This window comes from Oryctolagus cuniculus, chromosome 3 (genome assembly GCF_964237555.1).
Source record: "Oryctolagus cuniculus chromosome 3, mOryCun1.1, whole genome shotgun sequence".
NCBI lineage: Eukaryota > Metazoa > Chordata > Mammalia > Lagomorpha > Leporidae > Oryctolagus > Oryctolagus cuniculus.
Window position 1 is genome coordinate 17,047,575 of NC_091434.1, and position 17,712 is coordinate 17,065,286.

A 17,712-nucleotide genomic window follows, 5' to 3' on the forward strand; every position below is an offset into this window, starting at 1 on the left:
TGGAGAATTTAGGTAGGTTTCAAATGTTATTCCTACTGGGTCTGATCTCAATGATGAAAATTAGGGCTTTCTGCTGAACCCACTGACAACATGACTTAGACCTGAATTTAAATCCTAGCACTGAGGCAGGCTTTGACCCTGTGATACTTGCTATTGACAACTGCATCTCCTATTTCCATATCCGAGTGCCAGGGTTCAATTCTGATCTCCCTCAACTCATGATTTCAGCTTCATGTTCATGTATACCTTGGGAGGCAGCAGGTGATGGCTTAGCAGTTGAATCCCTGCCACCCACTTAGGACACCTGGATTTAGTTCTTGGCTGGAGGTGGGAGACTTAGTGGGTGTTTGGGAGAGTGAACCAGTGAATGGGAGCCCTCTCTCACTCTCAAAACTCAGTTGTTGGAATAAGTGAATCTTTATAATATACTGAGAACAGTGCCAACATGAACTAAGCATTCAATAAATATATGCTACTAGTAGTATAATTCACCACCATTGTTAAGCACTGTCACCACATCCTAATTTCCACAAGACTCCTGAGACAGTTTGTTCAGCTTGCTGGGTGGAGAACCCATACCACTGGACCTAGGAAAACCAGGCTCTCTGAGCTCTCAATGTGCCAATTCTAGGACATTGACTACCTTGATGAAGTCAGATAGAATGGTCTGATTCACAGGACAGAGACCAGGACAGCTGCCATGTGAGAGTGTTTGGCAGCTTGGTGCAAAGGGAGTGCTCCTTTCTTCGAGCCTTCTGCCCTAACACGTCCATAGCCTCTATTTTTTTAGAGGATTTTTTCAAGTGTTCACTTTGTTCACAACCACACTTACTCTCATGACTTTGTTGTCTACAATGTTTGTGCTGGCAAGGTCCAATCTCCACATTATTTTTAAAATAAATAAATTTTAAAACCTTGGTAGCAAACCAAACAGAATTATTCTTAAGGCAATATGAGGTACAAGGGTCTAGCACATAGTAGGACTGTAACTATAGTATTTTCCCATCTAATATCTTCTTCCTAATTTCAATACCCTAGCTCTTGCTTCCTCCAAATATACAAGTATCTCCTTGACATATTCTAGAAGAGTAAAAAGTTTAGATTTCTTCTCTCAGTGCAAATGTGTTCTTCAAATCAAAAGGACTCACCCAAGGCTGCCCAGTATCAACTCACCTTGATTTATGAGGCATCAGTTAGGGTTCAAGTCATCAGAAATATCGTAGAGGGGTGTTCTAGTATTTGAAGTCTGTCCCTTTTCAGTTTGGAGAAATCCTTTCTCTGAGTTTTCTTTTTCTTTTTTCTTATTCTATCTCTAAACCCAAACATTCTGAGACTATTTCCCTGCCTTTTTAAGCTCAGAAAACTTCTTTAATTTCTGCCTATCAATGTGACTAGCTCCTTGGCTCCTCAGTGTCCCAGGGTCTGGTCCCTGTCCTCCTTGTTATCCTCCCCCAGAGAAACCACAATTCACTCTTCTGAAATTGAGGCTTCTTCCACAACTTGAAAAGTGGAGCATACACACACTGATCAACAAATGAGACCTTGTTCAAAGGTGGATCTCTGGTGTCTGTTATCACGGTGGGGGAGGGGGTTTCTGCTTTGGAGATAGACAGCATGAGTCTGGAGATGTCATGGTGATTTTCTTTCCATATAGACCCTCTCCCCTTCTTCTATAGCTACACTTTTCTGTTTCAATCCCCTCCTAAACTGCTCTGAGGTATGTTGGGGCTTTGTTTGATCAACAGTTTCTGAAACAAGAAACAATCACTCTCTAGCTGAGCAGTGTTTCTGCATAGTGATCTGTTGCCTCTACATCCATTCCATATCTTGGTCCCAAATGTTGAAGTTATTCAAACATATTCTCAAAGCCTTCATATCAATAACTTGTGAAGATATTCTCTCCTGAATGTCCTTGCTGGTTCCATTTCTATTTATCTCACAAAACCACCAGCCAATGAAAGATGTTTCTTCAGGATCTTGGGCACTTCTGGATGCTCTGGGAGGAAGAGTCCCCCTCACTCTGCCACCTCCCATGATAACAGGTGTCAGGAATAACCCAGAAGGAATAAACACAGTGCCTTCAACTTGCCCAACAGTTCCCCAGCCTTGGAGGGAGTCTCCTCCTTTGGGGACTAACAAGGCAGATCCAGGAGAGGATGGACATGGATTGAAGGCAAGCCTTCATTTTCTATCCAATAAAAATGCTATTTTCAGCCCTGGATTTTTAAGCTATAACCACAGGAAAGGAGGAAATTTGGTAGCCTCAAGCCTCTCTGGCCAACAATGACATCTACTTTACTCCAGGAGGCTGAGGGAGGGACAGAGCTCAAGAAAGCATAAGTTTGTTGGAAGGAGTGTTCAGTACTCCTGTCTGCCCTCCACTAGCCAGAGCGGAAGATAGGGAGGAATCTTGGGAGGAATATCTGGCCCCAAAAGGACCCAGCAGCCACCTCTTTCCATGCAAAACATATCGGTGTGTTTTGGTACCCAGGGCCCACCCAATTTGCCAGCACCTCAGGCTGCTGGGTGCATAGTACAGGGGTTGCAGGTGTCGGAGAAACTTGGCTCCTTCACTCCCTTCTTTTGCTCTTGTCCTGCCTTTAGGGAATGCTGCTTTCCACTCCCTTCTTTGCAAGAAACTATCTCTGCAGAGCCTGGGCACACCTCCCTGGCTAAATAAGAACGCCCTCACCCATACCGCAGCCATACATACCAGTCCACCTCTGACTGCCACCCAGAGTTGAGTCCAAGTCCTACAACCCTTCTCCTGGTAACAATCATTGATGGATGGTTTTCTGCCACTATGGTTTATTTGGTTTACTGACTTAGCAATGTAGCCGCAGCACTTGGAATAGCACTTAATCGAAGCCCATACGTTTCAGTGGACAGAATGAAAAACCATGAGCCAGCACTGCAGTCGACTTAGGGGAGAAGCCTGGAGACAGGTCAGTCTGACCACCTAGCAGGGGAGGAGGAGTTAGATAAAGTAATCAGGTGACTCGTTTGTTAAGTGACCTGAGAGCAGATGAGCCTGAGCCCTTGATGAAAACTTAGAGAGGTGGTGAAGGAATGAATGAATGCTTGACGAAGAACTCTGGGCACTGGGGTGTGCTGAGCTGTGGCAACAGGGAAGGGTAGGGAAGAGGGCGGTGCTTCCGACGCTGCCAGAGCCCTGAGGGTGTTGGTTTCAGGCTAGCCCACGCACCTGTCTGCTCTGTGCCCAATGCAGCACAGCAACGCAGGCTTCTCCATAGGCCGCCGGGTCTTCAAGGCTGCACGACAGGGCTCAGCAGTTCTGGAGAGAGCTCAGCTTTCGAGACTCGACTTTCCGCCTCTTGGGGACGCTCCATAGGCCCTCCAGTCAAGCGCACACAAGACGCAAGGGGCAGTCCTTTACGGCAGCGATGGCGGAGGACGCAACCTCCGACGCCAGACTTGACTCCGCTATTACAATTGCGTTTAAATTCAGGACAGTCAGCCAGAAGGCGGCTCAGTGTCCTTCGGGATCTGATTCTCGCTCACTTGCGCAGCTCCCACCTGCTCTGCTACGGTCTGAGACGGCACTGCCCTGTTGGGCTTGGGCCCTGAAATGAGTTTCCCCCATCTCCCCCCACTTTGTTTGCCTTTCTTAAATCCGGTAGAATATCCTTTAGGGGTTCGAGTGGAGGATTCTCAGATGGGTCAGGCTCTGGTCACAGAGAACCCACGATCTGCCAGGGTAATTTTGGGTGAGTGAGGTAGGGGTAGAGAGGAAGCTCAGGATGAGAGGCCAGACCTTGTCGGGTTGGAAAGGGTAGTGCCTGGGACATCTGCTCCGGGTCCCTGCCTCCCGCAGATGAGAGGACGGAGGGGGTGCCCGCTGCAATCTGCATTTACACTCCCCCTTACCTCCAGCAGCTTTCCCTCTCGCAACACCGAGGCTCTCCGCCCAAAACTGAACGTGTGCCCCGACCCCCAACACACGCACCTGCGCAGTGCGCTGGTGCGCTGTGCCGTTGGCGACTGGGAGGAGGCCGCCTGGACAGCTTCTAAGATCTGCCGCACCGCAGAACCCTTTGGGCAGTTTTCCGGGTAGTCCTCGGCCGACTGGACTAGGTTTTCAGCCTCCGCCGGCCGCCTCGCCCCAGGGATAAATTCAATCTCCCCAGATGGCTGCTCAGCCGGGATTTGAGCCTCGGACAATCGAGTCTTGTCAGCCTCCACTTTGGAGCGTTCCAAGGGGAAGCAAGGGGGCTGGAGCTGTGTGGGCCGGAGAGGGACAAGCGGAGGGAATACACTGTGGGATGTGTTCGCACAGGGTGCGAGTTTCTCTCTTTCTCTCTCTCTTTCTCTCTCTCTCTCTCTCTCTGGGTGTGTGTGTAAACGCACGCGTGCCCAAATAGGGGATCGCGTGAGTGGGGGGACATTTGCAGGTGCGTTAGAGGCTCTCAGCGCTGGCGGGAGGACGCGCTGCAGAGGCCTCCACGAGCAGTCCCGCGAGCTGCGTCTCCTCTGACCGCCTCTACACCGAGAGCCAGAAAGAAAGAAGCCGGCACCTTGGCTCCTTTTGCAAACGCACTCTGGGAAAAGATTAGGCGCCCCCCGTCCCCCCCACCCCAGTCCCCGCCCTTGCACTTTCCGCTTTGGGCGTGATGGATGCGAACGGCGCCGCACTGAGGGCTGCGTAATTAATAAAGATTACGCCCGTTTTGTCGAAACGTCCTTCTTAATTAATGGAGGAGGGGGAGCGCGAATGGTGATTTATTTGCATTTGGAAAATTCCCTCGGCATCTCGGGCTCCGCGGTGGAGGCAGCCACTGGGACCCAAGACTAATTGGCAATCCACAGGCTGCTGCGTTCTCCTTTGGTTCACATGTACCTCTCCCGGCTCCTTCGCCCCGCAGTCTGCCAGGCTCATCCCCTCCCCAGCTCTCCTGCATCCACCCCTCTCGGCGGGCCTTCTCCTCACAACGGATACTTCTGGGTCTGGCGGGTGTCCACTCTCCAGCCCGCACGCTTCCACCTGCGCCCCCCGGTTCTGCTAACCGTTGACGCTTATGGAGGAGCCCAGATCACCGATCCCGGGTTTGGCCAGAGCTTCCGTCCGTGCCCCGTGGGGAGATGAAAAGCATAGCAGGCTCTGAGTCCACAAGGCCAGGCACCTTCCGAGAAGGCTGAAAATCTACTCCCGGGCCCATTCATGTCTGTATTTCTGAATATCCGGGAGTGGTACCTTTTTGACAAAACATCACTCTCTCTTCCCGCCTCACCGTCCACCTGCTGCCCAGGTCGGGGCGGGGTGGTGGGGGGGAGTGGAGCGCAACCTCTCCGTTGAGCCTCCGCGGGGTACTGAAATAGACCCCAGTTTCAACCGTAGACTCCCCCACCAAGGAGAAGAGCGAGTGCCTCCGGCCCAGCAGGGGCTGGTGGTCGGGAGGTGGGGGCGGCCCGGTGGAGGGCCCGAGAACCGGGCCGCGGCTTCAAAGGTTTCGGTAACGACTCTTTGGCCTTTATTTATGTCCCTATTAATACAATATCCATCATGCAGATATCGATCTTTATCCTTTAAACTGATACGCTGGGAATCAATTAGCCATGCAGATTACGTTTCCTGCATATCCAAATGTTAATCTTTCAGACTCAAGGCCGGTGATATATATTTTTGCAGCCAGATAGTATTAGATTTCGTTTAGAAAAGAAGAAAGGCTCTCTGAAGCTCGTTCCTCTTGGGGCTACTTGTCTTAACTCCTGGCCCCGACTGGGTGCTGGGGTCCTGGGGGGCGGGGATGCCCCTTACGGGGTCTTCCGGGGCAAAGGAGCGAGAACCGAAGGTTGCGCCGTGCGCTGGCTGTCCAAGGGGCTTTCGGCGAGACTGCTCCGGGCCCGCGGTCGGTTAGGGCATTTCCGCCCGGTGCTCCCTCCAACCACATCGCTGTACCTCGCCGGCTCCTTCAGATAGGTTTCGGCGTCCTAGAATTTTTCGTGTTTTTAAGGTTTCTCCTCACGATTCTGCCATTTCCAAGCTTCCAAACCAAAGTCATCCCCTCGCCCCAAAACCTACAACTGGCTTATATGTTCATCTGGGGAAAAGAAACTATTTAACCAACTGATTTCCTGGTGGAGACAAAGAATAAAGTTTAAGGTCTTCCTAGGAGGGAACTCAATGCCAGTTGTGTCTAGAGATTCAAAGGGCTGAGGCGTCCTGTTTTGGTTGAGATCTTGCCTCCCGTCCCCCACCCCCACCTTCTTTTTTCTCTTTCTTCTCCACTCCACCCACTAACACACACACACACACACACACACACACACACCGCTTTTAGAAGGGTGAAGGGTCAGGAGAGCATGTGTCCCAAGTCGGGCCCCTTGCCTGTTCCCCGGTTTGTGCGTGAGGCGCTCTCCGGGCCGCCTTGCTAGGGACCAAGGTCTCCAGGGGGCAGGTGGGCGCACCAAGGCTCCTAAAGTCTTCCTCCAGCCCCCCGCCCGCGCCCTCCAGGGTTGCGGCCAGATCGCGCCTGGCTTGGCTCCTGGAAATCCCGGCCTCTTCCACCTGTTGCGTTTACTCCGCTCGGTTGGCTGCGCAGCCTCTGGCTCCAGGCGCGCTTTTAAATAGGACCGCGGATGCTGGGCTCACTCGCCGTCCGCCGCCTTGGGCTCGCGCGACTCCACGGTGCCCCGGCTCCAAGCTCAGCGGGAAAAGCCTAAGTTTGAACCCTCGTCTCCCAGTTGTTCTCGATCCTAGCGGAACCCCCTCCCCAGTCCCTCCTGCTGAAATCTAGCTCCGGAAGAAACTTCCTGCGGGGCTGGGAAGGGATCCAGGCTGAGAAACGCAGGCAGCACGCACTATGCGGCTCCGGCGCTAGGGCCCCGTGGAGCCGCAGCAGAGGCCTGGGCTGATTCTACCCGAACACCGGTTGGCGCAGCAACCCGCTGCTTCCCCGGGAGGCTGCCCAAGCAGTCACCGTCCCGGTTCCGTGTGCTCAGATTCCCTGGGGAAGTGGTTATTTGCCTACCTTTTGCTCGCAGGATAAACAGACCCCTCTCCGCTTTCTTCATTCTGTTCCCCAGCTCTGCTGTCGCACCATCTCAGACGCTCCGGCCTTTGCACAAATCAATTTTCCCACCTCCCCAAAGGCCAAGCTGCTCCATGACCAGTCAGTCCTCTGGCTAGGGCCCCTTACCTTTGCCCACCTGCACACACACACACACACACACACACATACTGAGCGACTGCCCAGGCACGTGCGTGCGTACGCACAGCCACCGCAGATGCAGGTTTCTCTTTCAAATATCAAATTCCTCCCGAGTTAGCCAGAACATTATTTTAACAATATAGAGGACTTATTCTATTTTTCAAAGAGGTCTTTCCTCTTGCAGAACCGGGCTCTGGCATCTTGCTTGCCTTGTTTGCTTACAAATGATTTTTAGACACAAACATCCACAGAAGGCAAGTTTCTATATTTCGTTCTCTCCCTCCCTCACTGCCTTTCAAATATTTTTTTCTTACATCTTTCTTCTTCCTCTCCCTTCTCTCTCCCTTTGCTTTTTTCTTCCTCCTTCCTTTCTTCCCACAAACCATATGTTTTTTATTGGGAACCGGCTCGCACGTTCCCTGGCGGCTGCCTCCGTCACAGGGGCACGGCAGGGGCAAACCCATTGAGGCTGACCCGCACCGCATTTCAATGCAGCGTCCAGATCCTCATCCACTCCCAAATCCGAGCTCATCCCGACTGATTTTCCGTCCGGGAGAATAGCGGCGCCAATGCTTTTGACAAATAACTGCGGGGGGCCTGGTGACGGTCGCCGAGGCGTTGGCTGCGCTGGGCCACGGGTTTAACCCGCGCATTCACCAACCCGTTATCCTCGCTTCCGGCCAGGAGGCTTGGGATCCGGAACCTCCCCGCCAGCGAGGCACCCTGGTTGTGGGATGGTGGGGTTCTCAGCGCTGCCCAACCTGCAGTTAACTACATCCGTGTCAAGTCCATACCCGACCACGCCAACCTGTCGGAGCTCGGCCTTCCTGCGGGGGTGGTGGGGGAAAGGCCTGGGTGGCAGACACCACCACCTCTCCCCACCACACACAGACAGACAGACAGACACACACACACACACACACACAAGGTCAGAGACATTATTTTGCATGGATCATGGTTTGTTTTTAAGACTAGTGTCTGGCTGGAAGTGAGGTCATTTCTCAGGGGCACCATCAGCTCAGGGGCCATGAAAGGCGCTGGCCAGAGTTGTGGGACTCTGGCAGAAGCCCACCTAACTGGGTTTACAGATGCTTACGTGGAAACCAGCTGGAGGACGTGCCTTCCATCGAGGCGTGCTCCACCCAGGCCTGCATAGCCAGATAGATCGTGATCTAGTTTACCTGAGATGTCACAGCAACTGGGAGCAGAGGAGGAGAGGGGGCAGCACCAAGTTTCCTTCCTCCCTCCCTCCCTCCCTCCCTCCCTTCCTTCCTTCCTTCCTTCCTTCCTTCCTTCCTTCCTTCCTTCCTTCCTTTCTTCTCTCTCTCTTTTTTCTTTCTCTCTTTCTTTCCTTCTTTCTTTCTTATCTTAATTTCCTTATTTCTTAATTTCTTTATTTATTTATTCCTTCCTTCCTCCCTCCCTTCCTTCCTTTGTCAAAAGTGTCTGTTGCTCTCAAAGCTCCGGTTTCATTTTGCATGTCCACCGATAAAGCAGGTGGATGCCCTGCTGGTTCACAAAAACTGTCTTAGGGACTTTCAGGGATGCTGTCTGGGTAATTTGTCAGCCCGTGGAAATCACGCTTCCTCCCAAACGTGGGTCTAGGGCTGCATGCCTCTGGCCCTTGCCTTGCAAGCATGGTCGCTGCCAATTAGTGTCTGCATTGCAGCCAGATTCGGCGCAGGACCTCAAGGGTTACTCAGGCTCCTGACAGGAAAAGTGGACAGGGTGGAGACCTCCAGCTGCAGAGAATTGGAGGCAGAGTGGTTTCTGCTTCCTCAGAGACTTTGGCGAGAATTAAGGGTGGGTGAGCACGCCTCAGAGGCAAAGGGACAGCTGAGAGTGTGGAACCAGGCTGTGTCGTCCTTCAAAACCAGTCTGTGAAGTCAGGAATTAGCTGATCCTCTGGCAATCTGTTGCATGTAGTTCTTCAGAGTCCCAGGCTCTGGGGTCTGGTTTGATCTGTCAGTGGGTTGGTGCTATTGATGGGTAGCCTCGACCAACAGTGTACGTAGGACTTAGGAGATACCAGCCACAGGGATCTTGAACTCCCAGGGCATTTAGAAATGCAAATGGACCAGCAGTGCAGATCCCAAGGGTGCCCACCAGTCTCTCCTTGGAGTCTGGGAGTCCATATAGACCTCAGAGAACTGGGCAGTGGAGAGGCCCTGGAAAGACACAAAAATAGGTCACCTTCTGACCTTGGAGCTTCAGGCTCCCAAGCTGCCAAGGTGCTGGTGGCCAACATTTGTACCATTTCATAGCAAGTGGCACGAGTTTGTGAGTGCTACTGCACCAGCACTCATAGGCACTGGAGACACAACTCAAGCAGTAGAATCTCCGTTCCAGGGTCCAGCCGGCTCTCCTGCCTGTGGTCTGCAGTAAGCACATCTCTTCCCAGATCTGCCGGCTTCCAAGGCAAAGAGGAGCTGGCGGGAAAGCTCCGGGATACCCATCCTTGGTTCAAGAACAAATAAGACTCAGCCCCAGACGTTCTTCAGCCACTCACACACACACACACACACACACACACACACACACTGAGCGACTGCCCAGGCACGTGCAGGTCTGGGGTTCTTTTCAGCTGAGAGGTAAGCCTACATTTGCCTCTTAACAAGTTCTGGAAATACCTCCCTTCCCCAACAGTACTGGGAACCCCAGCCAGTGCTCTGTGGGCTCCATTCAACCCTTGGGAGGCAGAAAACTTGGGAAAAGCCTAGCATCCAAAATGCTGTATTTGGTGATCCCCAGTCCTCAGGAAGGAAATGAGAACTTTTTTCCCCCTTGACAGTTGAATAATTTCATGTAAAACCAGGTTAAACAGAGCTTCATTTTAAGCAACTTCTTGACTTTGTACAATGAATGCGAATTGCCTCCCCCTTCTCTGCACTCCCTCCCCAGCAATGGGTGGGAGGGAAGGTTTCAGGCATTTTCTGAAGTCTCCAGGGGCCTGTTTCAGCTGCTCGAGAGCCAACCAAGCCTTTTGACGTCAGGGGAGCGGACCAACGCTGGTCTGTTTGCTCCACTTGGAGAGGGTTTTTAAATGACTAACGTGTGACCTGTTGAGCAGTTCCACTCTCCCCACCCCCCTCCTCCGCGCGCGCGCGCGCACACACACACACACACCATCTTCTGAGTTTGCCTTAATTAGGAGTTGGAGAAGTAGGGTTGGGGGCCCGAGTTCATGTCAAAACTGTCAAGGGAGGCGGGGGAAGGAGGGACAGAGAGAGGGGTGGAGAACTCCGCAAAAGGGGGAACTTGAAGCCCAGAAGTCATTGTTTCCTTTATTTCAAAGGGAAAAACCTGCCCGATTCTCATCCTTTTGATTGATTAAGGCCCTGAATACCTCCCGGCCCCAGAGTGACAGTCCCTGAATAGACTCAAGCGAATAAAGCGCAGTGCAGAGCGCGGGGCTGGCACTCGGGGGTGTCAAGGAGGCCAGTTCGCTGGCACTTACCAAGTTATAAATAAAAGGCTATGCACAATGCTACCTTCTCTGAGGACAGACAGTCTTTACAACACTCCTGGCGTCACATCCTGCTGGGGACACTTCAGCTCCTAGCCAAGACCCCCGCTCCTTTTATTTTTCCAGCAGTTTCGTCTGAATGCCATAATAAATTCCTGAGAACAAACGCTGCAGCCGGGCAAAACTTTAACATATAGGCGCATCTCTGCATCGGAGATCTAGACCTCTGCATTGCGAGCCCCGGGCTTCCAAGAGCAGTTTTCAAATCAGGGAGAGGAGAACGATTTTCTCCCCGCCTCCCCCCCCCCCCCCCCCCAATCCATCCCTAACCTTCAACTAACACATCCTGGGGCCTAGCCCCTGGTTCTCTGCGCCAACCCGCCCTCAAAGTAAGAAGACAAAAGCAGGTTAGTAATAGTCCCGGGACTCCTCCTGAGAGGAACCCCACTGGGAGAACCCGTGACCGGCCTAGGCTGCCGGACGCTGAGCCCGGGAAGGAAAGCCGGTGCCATCTCATTGGAACTGTGTTTCCTCCAGCGGCTGCAAGCCACGAAAATGAAAAACGAGGGAGCGAGAGAAAGGCAGACACAGAGACAGAATGAGGAGTAGAGTAAGAGAAAGACACACGCAGAGACACGGAAAGAGACCGATAAATAGCAAGTCAAGGAGAGAGAGGGACATTCGCAGAAGGAGGCGGACAGAGATCCCCTCTCCACCCGCCCAGACTGCCGTCACCCTCGGGCTGCCTCTCCCGGTTTGCACGGGTCCACCCTTCTCTCCCGGGGAAGGGGCGCAGCGCAGGTTCCTCTCCGGGCCGGTGCAGGCCTCGGCACCGCCAGGGATGGGAAGAGAAAGTGGCCGCTGTCGCCCAATCAGCGCGTGTCTCCGCCACCCGGGACGGTCTCCCCGTCGGCCAATCGCAGCTCAGGGCTCCTGACCAAGCTTTGGGTGAAAGAACTAATAAATGCTCCCGAGCCCGAATCCCCGCACTCGGTGTCACGACGGGAGGAGACTCAGGCCGCGCTCCTGCCTCACACCCACCCCACCCCTCTCCGACTCCTCGTGGAGCTCTGAGCCCCCTTTCCAGCGCCCCCAGCCGCGGGGCCGTTCGCCCTGACTCTCAGCAAACTTTTCCGCCCTGGGCTCGGGATCCTGGACTCTGGGGCCTCGCCGCCCGCCCCTTTCCCGGGTTCCATCCCGAGCCTCTGGACCAAGAGCGAGCAGCCGCCCCCCTCCCCGCGTCCCTCCCTCTCTCTCTCTCTCCAGCCTTTTTTGGGGAGGGGCTTTTCACGCTGCGGAGAGTTCCCGAGGGTCACCCGCGCTCCGCTCGCCTTGCTGTTTCGTCTTCACCTGGATATAATTTCCGAGCGAAGCTGCCCCCAGGATGACCACACTGGCCGGCGCTGTGCCCAGGATGATGCGGCCCGGGCCGGGGCAGAACTACCCGCGCAGCGGGTTCCCGCTGGAAGGTAAGGGAGGGCCCGTGCGCCGGCCGGATCCCGGCCTGGGATCGACCGCTCCATCCCTTCTAGGTCTCCACCGGCCCCCGCGGCGCGCCCAGGGCGCCAGGGCCCCGGACACTCCCCACCCCAAGAAGTGGTAGCACTGCGGGCGCTTTTCTCTCTGCGAACCCCGCGCGGGGCTGCCCTCGGCCAAGCCCTGCGGAGCTTGGCGGCCAGGCCTGCACCAGGCCGGGTCCACTTTGCAGCGTTGTTTTGGAAATGTCGTGGTGGGGAAGGAGTGAAACGGCTTCTGGGCCCTAGAAGCGACTTCTATGCCTTCTGTCCAGCCAGAGTCGCCTCAAAATTGTCCCGGCTGCACCCGCTTTCGTGAAACTCTGGTTAGTGCGGGAAGAATTTCTTCGCCGTGCAAAGTTGGGATTGGCTAATGCTCTGCCGGCCGTTGACACTGGCATTTTTAGTATTCACGAATCAGTCAGAGTTCGGTTTATCCCAAGTGGCATCGTGAAGTTTCTGTCCCTTGACTGGGAACCAACTTTCAGTCGGCCGCGGATTTCTGGGACTCGCGGGCGGAGGGGCAGAAAGCTTTGCAAGTCGGAGCTCTTCCGAGGCGCTGCCGAGGTTTGCGCGCCGGAGCGGGGATTCTGGCTGTACCCTTGGCCCTCGGTCCAGAGTAGCAGGTCACACCCAGAGCGCGCCTGGAGGCCTGCCCGGCGCAGTCTCTGTGGTAAGGCGTAACAGGTGATTGCGCTCTCTGGAGTCCCTCTGGGACTCTGGGCTGCAGCAGCCGAAATCCCCAAGGGCTGTCAGCGGGCCCCAGTGCCTCAGGGAGCGGAGGCCACCAAAGCTAGGGCCTGCAGGAGCCTCTCTCGGCCACGGAGGTTTCTGGATCGACACCTAGCAGCCTCGGGGTCTTGCTCTAAAATGCCAAGACCCCTTGGACCCAAAGGAAAGACAGGTTCTCCGGGGAGTTATCTTGTCCCGATTGCTGTCTTCACACAAGATTCTGCCTAATTATTTGAACACGTGTGATTTTAGGAAGGTCTGAGGCTGGGAGTCTGCGCCAGGCTGTAACGTGTGGATTGGCCGGGAGAGTGAGAAACGAAGTGAGTTTGTCTTTCTGGCTGCCTCCTCTTCTCCCAGAATGATTTTTTTGCCTCTCTTTTCTCCCAGTGTCCACCCCGCTGGGCCAGGGACGAGTCAACCAGCTCGGTGGTGTATTTATCAACGGCAGGCCGCTGCCCAACCACATCCGCCACAAAATCGTGGAGATGGCCCACCACGGCATCCGGCCCTGCGTCATCTCGCGCCAGCTGCGCGTGTCCCACGGCTGCGTCTCGAAGATCCTGTGCAGGTACCAGGAGACCGGCTCCATCCGTCCGGGCGCCATCGGTGGCAGCAAGCCCAAGGTGAGGGCGTGGGCCCGGCCCTGCCGCCTCCCGGTCCCCTGCGTTGGGGAAAAGCGGACTGGGAGCAAGGGTTGCTCTGTGGGCTTTCTTTTTCCAAGTCTGTAGAGCGGCGTCTGTGTGCGCCCGTGCGTACGCGTGAGGAATTGGGGTGGGGGTGCGGGGGATTCGGTTGCTCCCAGAGCCCGAAAATCCTTGACACACGCTAATGCCTTTCTGCAAAGGGGAGAACGCATTTTTAAAACTACCCGGGAACCTTGGAATCCTCATCAAATTATGCTAACAGACGAACCCCTAAAGCCTGCAATCTGCATGCGTCCACCTGTTGCGTATTTCTTCTCAGAGTGTATTCCCAGCCCTGGCCCATCGCACACTCCTGTTCCGAAGGATTCCGAGGAGCCCGCTTTTGGTTTTCTGATAGTTTCTCTCCCAACTTCCGCCCTCGGCTCCGGGAGTGCAAATCGTTTTCCTGGAGTTTTCTTGGTGATGAACCTATGACTTCGTTTTTAAAAAGCAGTTTTTTGCTACCCTTAAATTATTCTGGCTCCCTTTTAAAAAGCCAAGTCAACCCTGGCTCACCGTTGAATGGGAGGAGACAGCATAGGGTCTGTCTTTTCTTCTGAATTTAGGGAAAGGTCTACGTGACTCTCTAATTGCCACAGGGCAAAATCTAAAGGGTTCTGGTAAACCTGCTGTTTCCAAACGCCCTCCCCTTTTCTCCTCCCTACCGAGACACCCTCGCAACCTCCCTAAAGGTCTTTGGAAATTCTTTGGGGGAGGGAGAAATCTCTGAAATTATCCACACGTGTTATCCTCTTTTTTTTTTTTCCCCAAAAGATACTTAGCTCTGACATTTTATTCTGCTGTTCACTTGAGCTAAGAATCTTGCGCCCCTTTAGAGAGACACAAGTTGCAGACCTAACTTGATTTTTCAGTTTCCCTTTCAAGCACTCCTTTTTTAGTTTCGTTTTCCTACGGATTCTCTGTAAGGCGTTGTCTTAATTTCCAAGGATGGGACAGTACAATCTCCATACCCAAGATGTTATGATCATTCTTAATTTATCCTAATTCTCCAACTGTGGGGAGGTGAAGGGGAGGTGGTTGGAGTGTTTTCCTGTCTGGCCCTTTCTAAAGTCTAGCGCCTCAGAGAGTTGGGGTCCTTTTGTTAACGAAGGGGAACCTTCCCAGAGGATGCAGGATGAGCATTCCAACAGGCGGGGAGGCGACCGAGCGCGGCTGGCCCTGACTACCGGGTACCAACGCCCGCCTGTTCTCTTAAAGCAGGTGACAACGCCTGACGTGGAGAAGAAAATCGAGGAATACAAAAGAGAGAACCCGGGCATGTTCAGCTGGGAAATCCGAGACAAACTGCTCAAAGACGCGGTCTGTGATCGGAACACCGTGCCCTCAGGTACCAGGCCCGTTAGCTTCTGCCCCAGGCGTGACCGTCAGTCCACTTTAATCGCGGCGGGTCCGCGGAGCCATTATCATCCCAACTATCTACCCAAGCCGTGAAGAGGTGGCCCCTGCCAAGGCCCTGACATAGTTACAAACCAGGCGTCCTTGGCGTTTTTTGCAGCGAGGGGTGAGCTGCTTGTCCCAGAGGGCGAAGGCTGCGATCTCCCCCAAGAGCGTTTCTGTTGAGGAGGCAACAGCGTTGATTAATATTGATGTTTCCTTATAAAGAGAAGCAACCGCTTTGGTAGCCCCAACCGAAGGAGACGGGGCAGAGCCGTTTGCGCCCCGGGAGGGAAGCTTCGGTAAACAGCCTCGATTTTCCCAGAGAGTCCCCGGGATCATGCGGCGCCCCCCAGCAGCCTGGAGGAGGCGGAAGGAAAAGGCGGCGAGCGCAGGGCCAGCGCGCGGGCGCGCGGGCGAGTTTGTTTTTAATTAAAAGGAAACTCCCTTTTTCCCTCTTCGAGAACGATATATTTCAGAACTTGGATTTGTTTACCAGACTGGGATCTGGAAAAAATAAATGGGGGAGAGTGCATTTTTCCTTTTGATTTTTTTTTTTTTTAACAATAGGAAACGATCCTGCTGTTGAAACTGAAACCCTTTTAGAGCCTCCAAAGAAGTTGGGTTGTAGGGAACAGGTCCGCTGGGGTCTCCTTCCCTTGTTGCGACCCGCGGAGCCGGGGCCTCAGGTGCAGAGGCAGAGGGCACACACCGGCGCAGTGGGGGTGCGATTGGAGACCTACAGTCCGCCGGATCTGTGGAGTCAGGAGGGAAAACTCTTCTGCCAGGAGGAGAGAGGTGTTTTCTGGCCCTTGGGGCTTTTCAGGCTCCGCCGTTCTGAACCCAAATGAAGATGATGTGGCAAGGGTTTGAGCGGGAGGGTGGACAGGTGGTGCAGGATCAGACAGAAGAGAGGTGTCCAGGGCAGCCATTCTCGCGCCCCGGCTGCGGGTTTGAGGGTTTCTTCCTACACACCCCCGCGTCTCAGTCCTGTGCTCTCCTTTGCCCCTCCCATCCCCAGTGAGTTCCATCAGCCGCATCCTGCGGAGTAAATTCGGGAAAGGCGAAGAGGAGGAGGCCGACCTAGAGAGGAAGGAGGCAGAGGAAAGCGAGAAGAAGGCCAAACACAGCATCGACGGCATCCTGAGCGAGCGAGGTAAGCGGCGGCGGCGGCGCGTTGGGCCGCGCGCTCCAGGCCTTGGCAGGCATCAGCTCCCCGACGTTGGGGGCCGGATCGCGGCCCAGCCCTCTTCACTCACGCAGCCACCGCGTCTGGCTAAGGGCATTCAAGGAAAGACCGGAGAGACGCACGGAATTAAAGCAAAAGTCTCTATTCTGTTTGATTTCTACTTCGCACATCTTTCTTCCGCACTACTTTGCAGCCCTGCGGAGCCTAGAACGGTGAATTATGCTCTAAGTGGAGAGGCTGCCCCTTTTGCCCCTTTGCCCTTAGGTATAGGAGGGGACTGAATATCTCTGAGCCACTGAGGGGCTGGGGATCAGAGTATTTGAGCCTGCTGAGGTTGAAGTAGCTTCTGTACCCTCAGGAAAGATTCAATTTCCGAGGGAGAGAGAGAGAGAGAGAGAGAGAGAGAATTTTAGGCAGTGGGCCCCCAAAGTGGCCCCGTATCTCTGCTGTGTTATATATGTGTATGTAGGTTTGCAGACTGTTTTTGATTTGTTCTAAATTGGTTTTCAGATGTGATGGGGTTTAACCTGTGTGCTCCTGGGACTCCAAGCTCTGGGTTACAAATCAAAGAGATCTGGGTTCGAGCCTCATAGTGCTGACACCTTCTGTACCCCAGGGTGCAGACCACCCCCACTCCATGTTGGCTATGGCCTATTTGCTCTTAGAGTAAAATTTCCCCTCAGGGGAACCAGAAATGCAGTGTGCTCCCCTTTTACCCGATGGGAGTCATCTTCAAACTTGAGAAAGAGAAAGGGGTGGGGAAAGAAAATGTGGGGGAGATGGGTCAGCGTGGGATCACAGCTGAAGGAGAGTAGGATTGTTCACAGAGGTTCAGCCTTGGACAGAGTTACAGCTCTTCACAGGTGCGATGACTGGGAGGAGCCAAGCACCCCACCCACACCTGGAGTTCCCTCACCTGCAGTGTGGACTTTGCTTCGCTCAGTAGAATTTTGTCTCTCCAGGTGGGCTTGGAGGGGTTACCTAGTGTGACCAGCTGGGTCTAGCCCCTCACCAGAGTGACTGTGGGTCCAAGTGGGACTGTGGGTCCAGCAGCTGGCGCTTCTTTCCCCTTCATTGTCCAGCCCCGGAGCAGCTGCTTTACCAACCAACACAGAATAGGGGCACAACCTCAAAGGCACTTTGATATTTGGATGCTACAAATCCAAATGCCTTAGTTAAGGCATGCACACAATCAAGGAAAGACACCCCAAACCATAGCAGGTTGCACAGGGAGGTAATGTTAGGCTATTGCCTTCCCTCCCCTCGGCCCTTTACGGCAGGCGTTTCACAGGGACTCAGTGCAAATCCCTCACTTTTGGAGGGCTGTGTTTCTTTCCTCATCTCTAAGAAGATACCCCAGCTTTTAGCCCAGCCTTAGCTGCAGCCGGGAGGTGTTGGGGAAGGAGGAAGACAAGGAGCTGTACAACTCCAAGTCCCTCCTGGGCTCCTGCAGACAGTGAGGAGAGGAGTCTGAAGTGCTTAGAGGGGCTCAGGAGGCCCACGGCTTTGCTACTTGTTACTGGAGGCTCTGGCAGGGCTGATCGGCTGCTCCCTCACAGCACAG

At 54.0% G+C, this 17,712-nt stretch overlaps 1 protein-coding gene across 3 annotated transcripts in view; it reads left to right on the top strand.

Moving 5' to 3' along the window:
* Window positions 1-11,554: 11,554 nt before the first annotated feature.
* PAX3 (paired box 3) overlaps window positions 11,555-17,712 on the top strand; it is a 104,797-nt gene continuing 98,639 nt past the window's right edge. For 2 of the 3 annotated variants that reach the window (XM_017343154.3, XM_002712497.5), the window contains exons 1-4: window positions 11,555-12,104; window positions 13,269-13,504; window positions 14,783-14,912; window positions 15,981-16,115. In XM_017343154.3, coding sequence (XP_017198643.1) covers window positions 12,020-12,104; window positions 13,269-13,504; window positions 14,783-14,912; window positions 15,981-16,115 — 586 coding nt within the window. In that variant the 5' untranslated portion in view covers window positions 11,555-12,019. The remainder of the gene's footprint in view (window positions 12,105-13,268; window positions 13,505-14,782; window positions 14,913-15,980; window positions 16,116-17,712) is intronic. The other variant, XM_017343155.3, reaches the window with a different exon arrangement.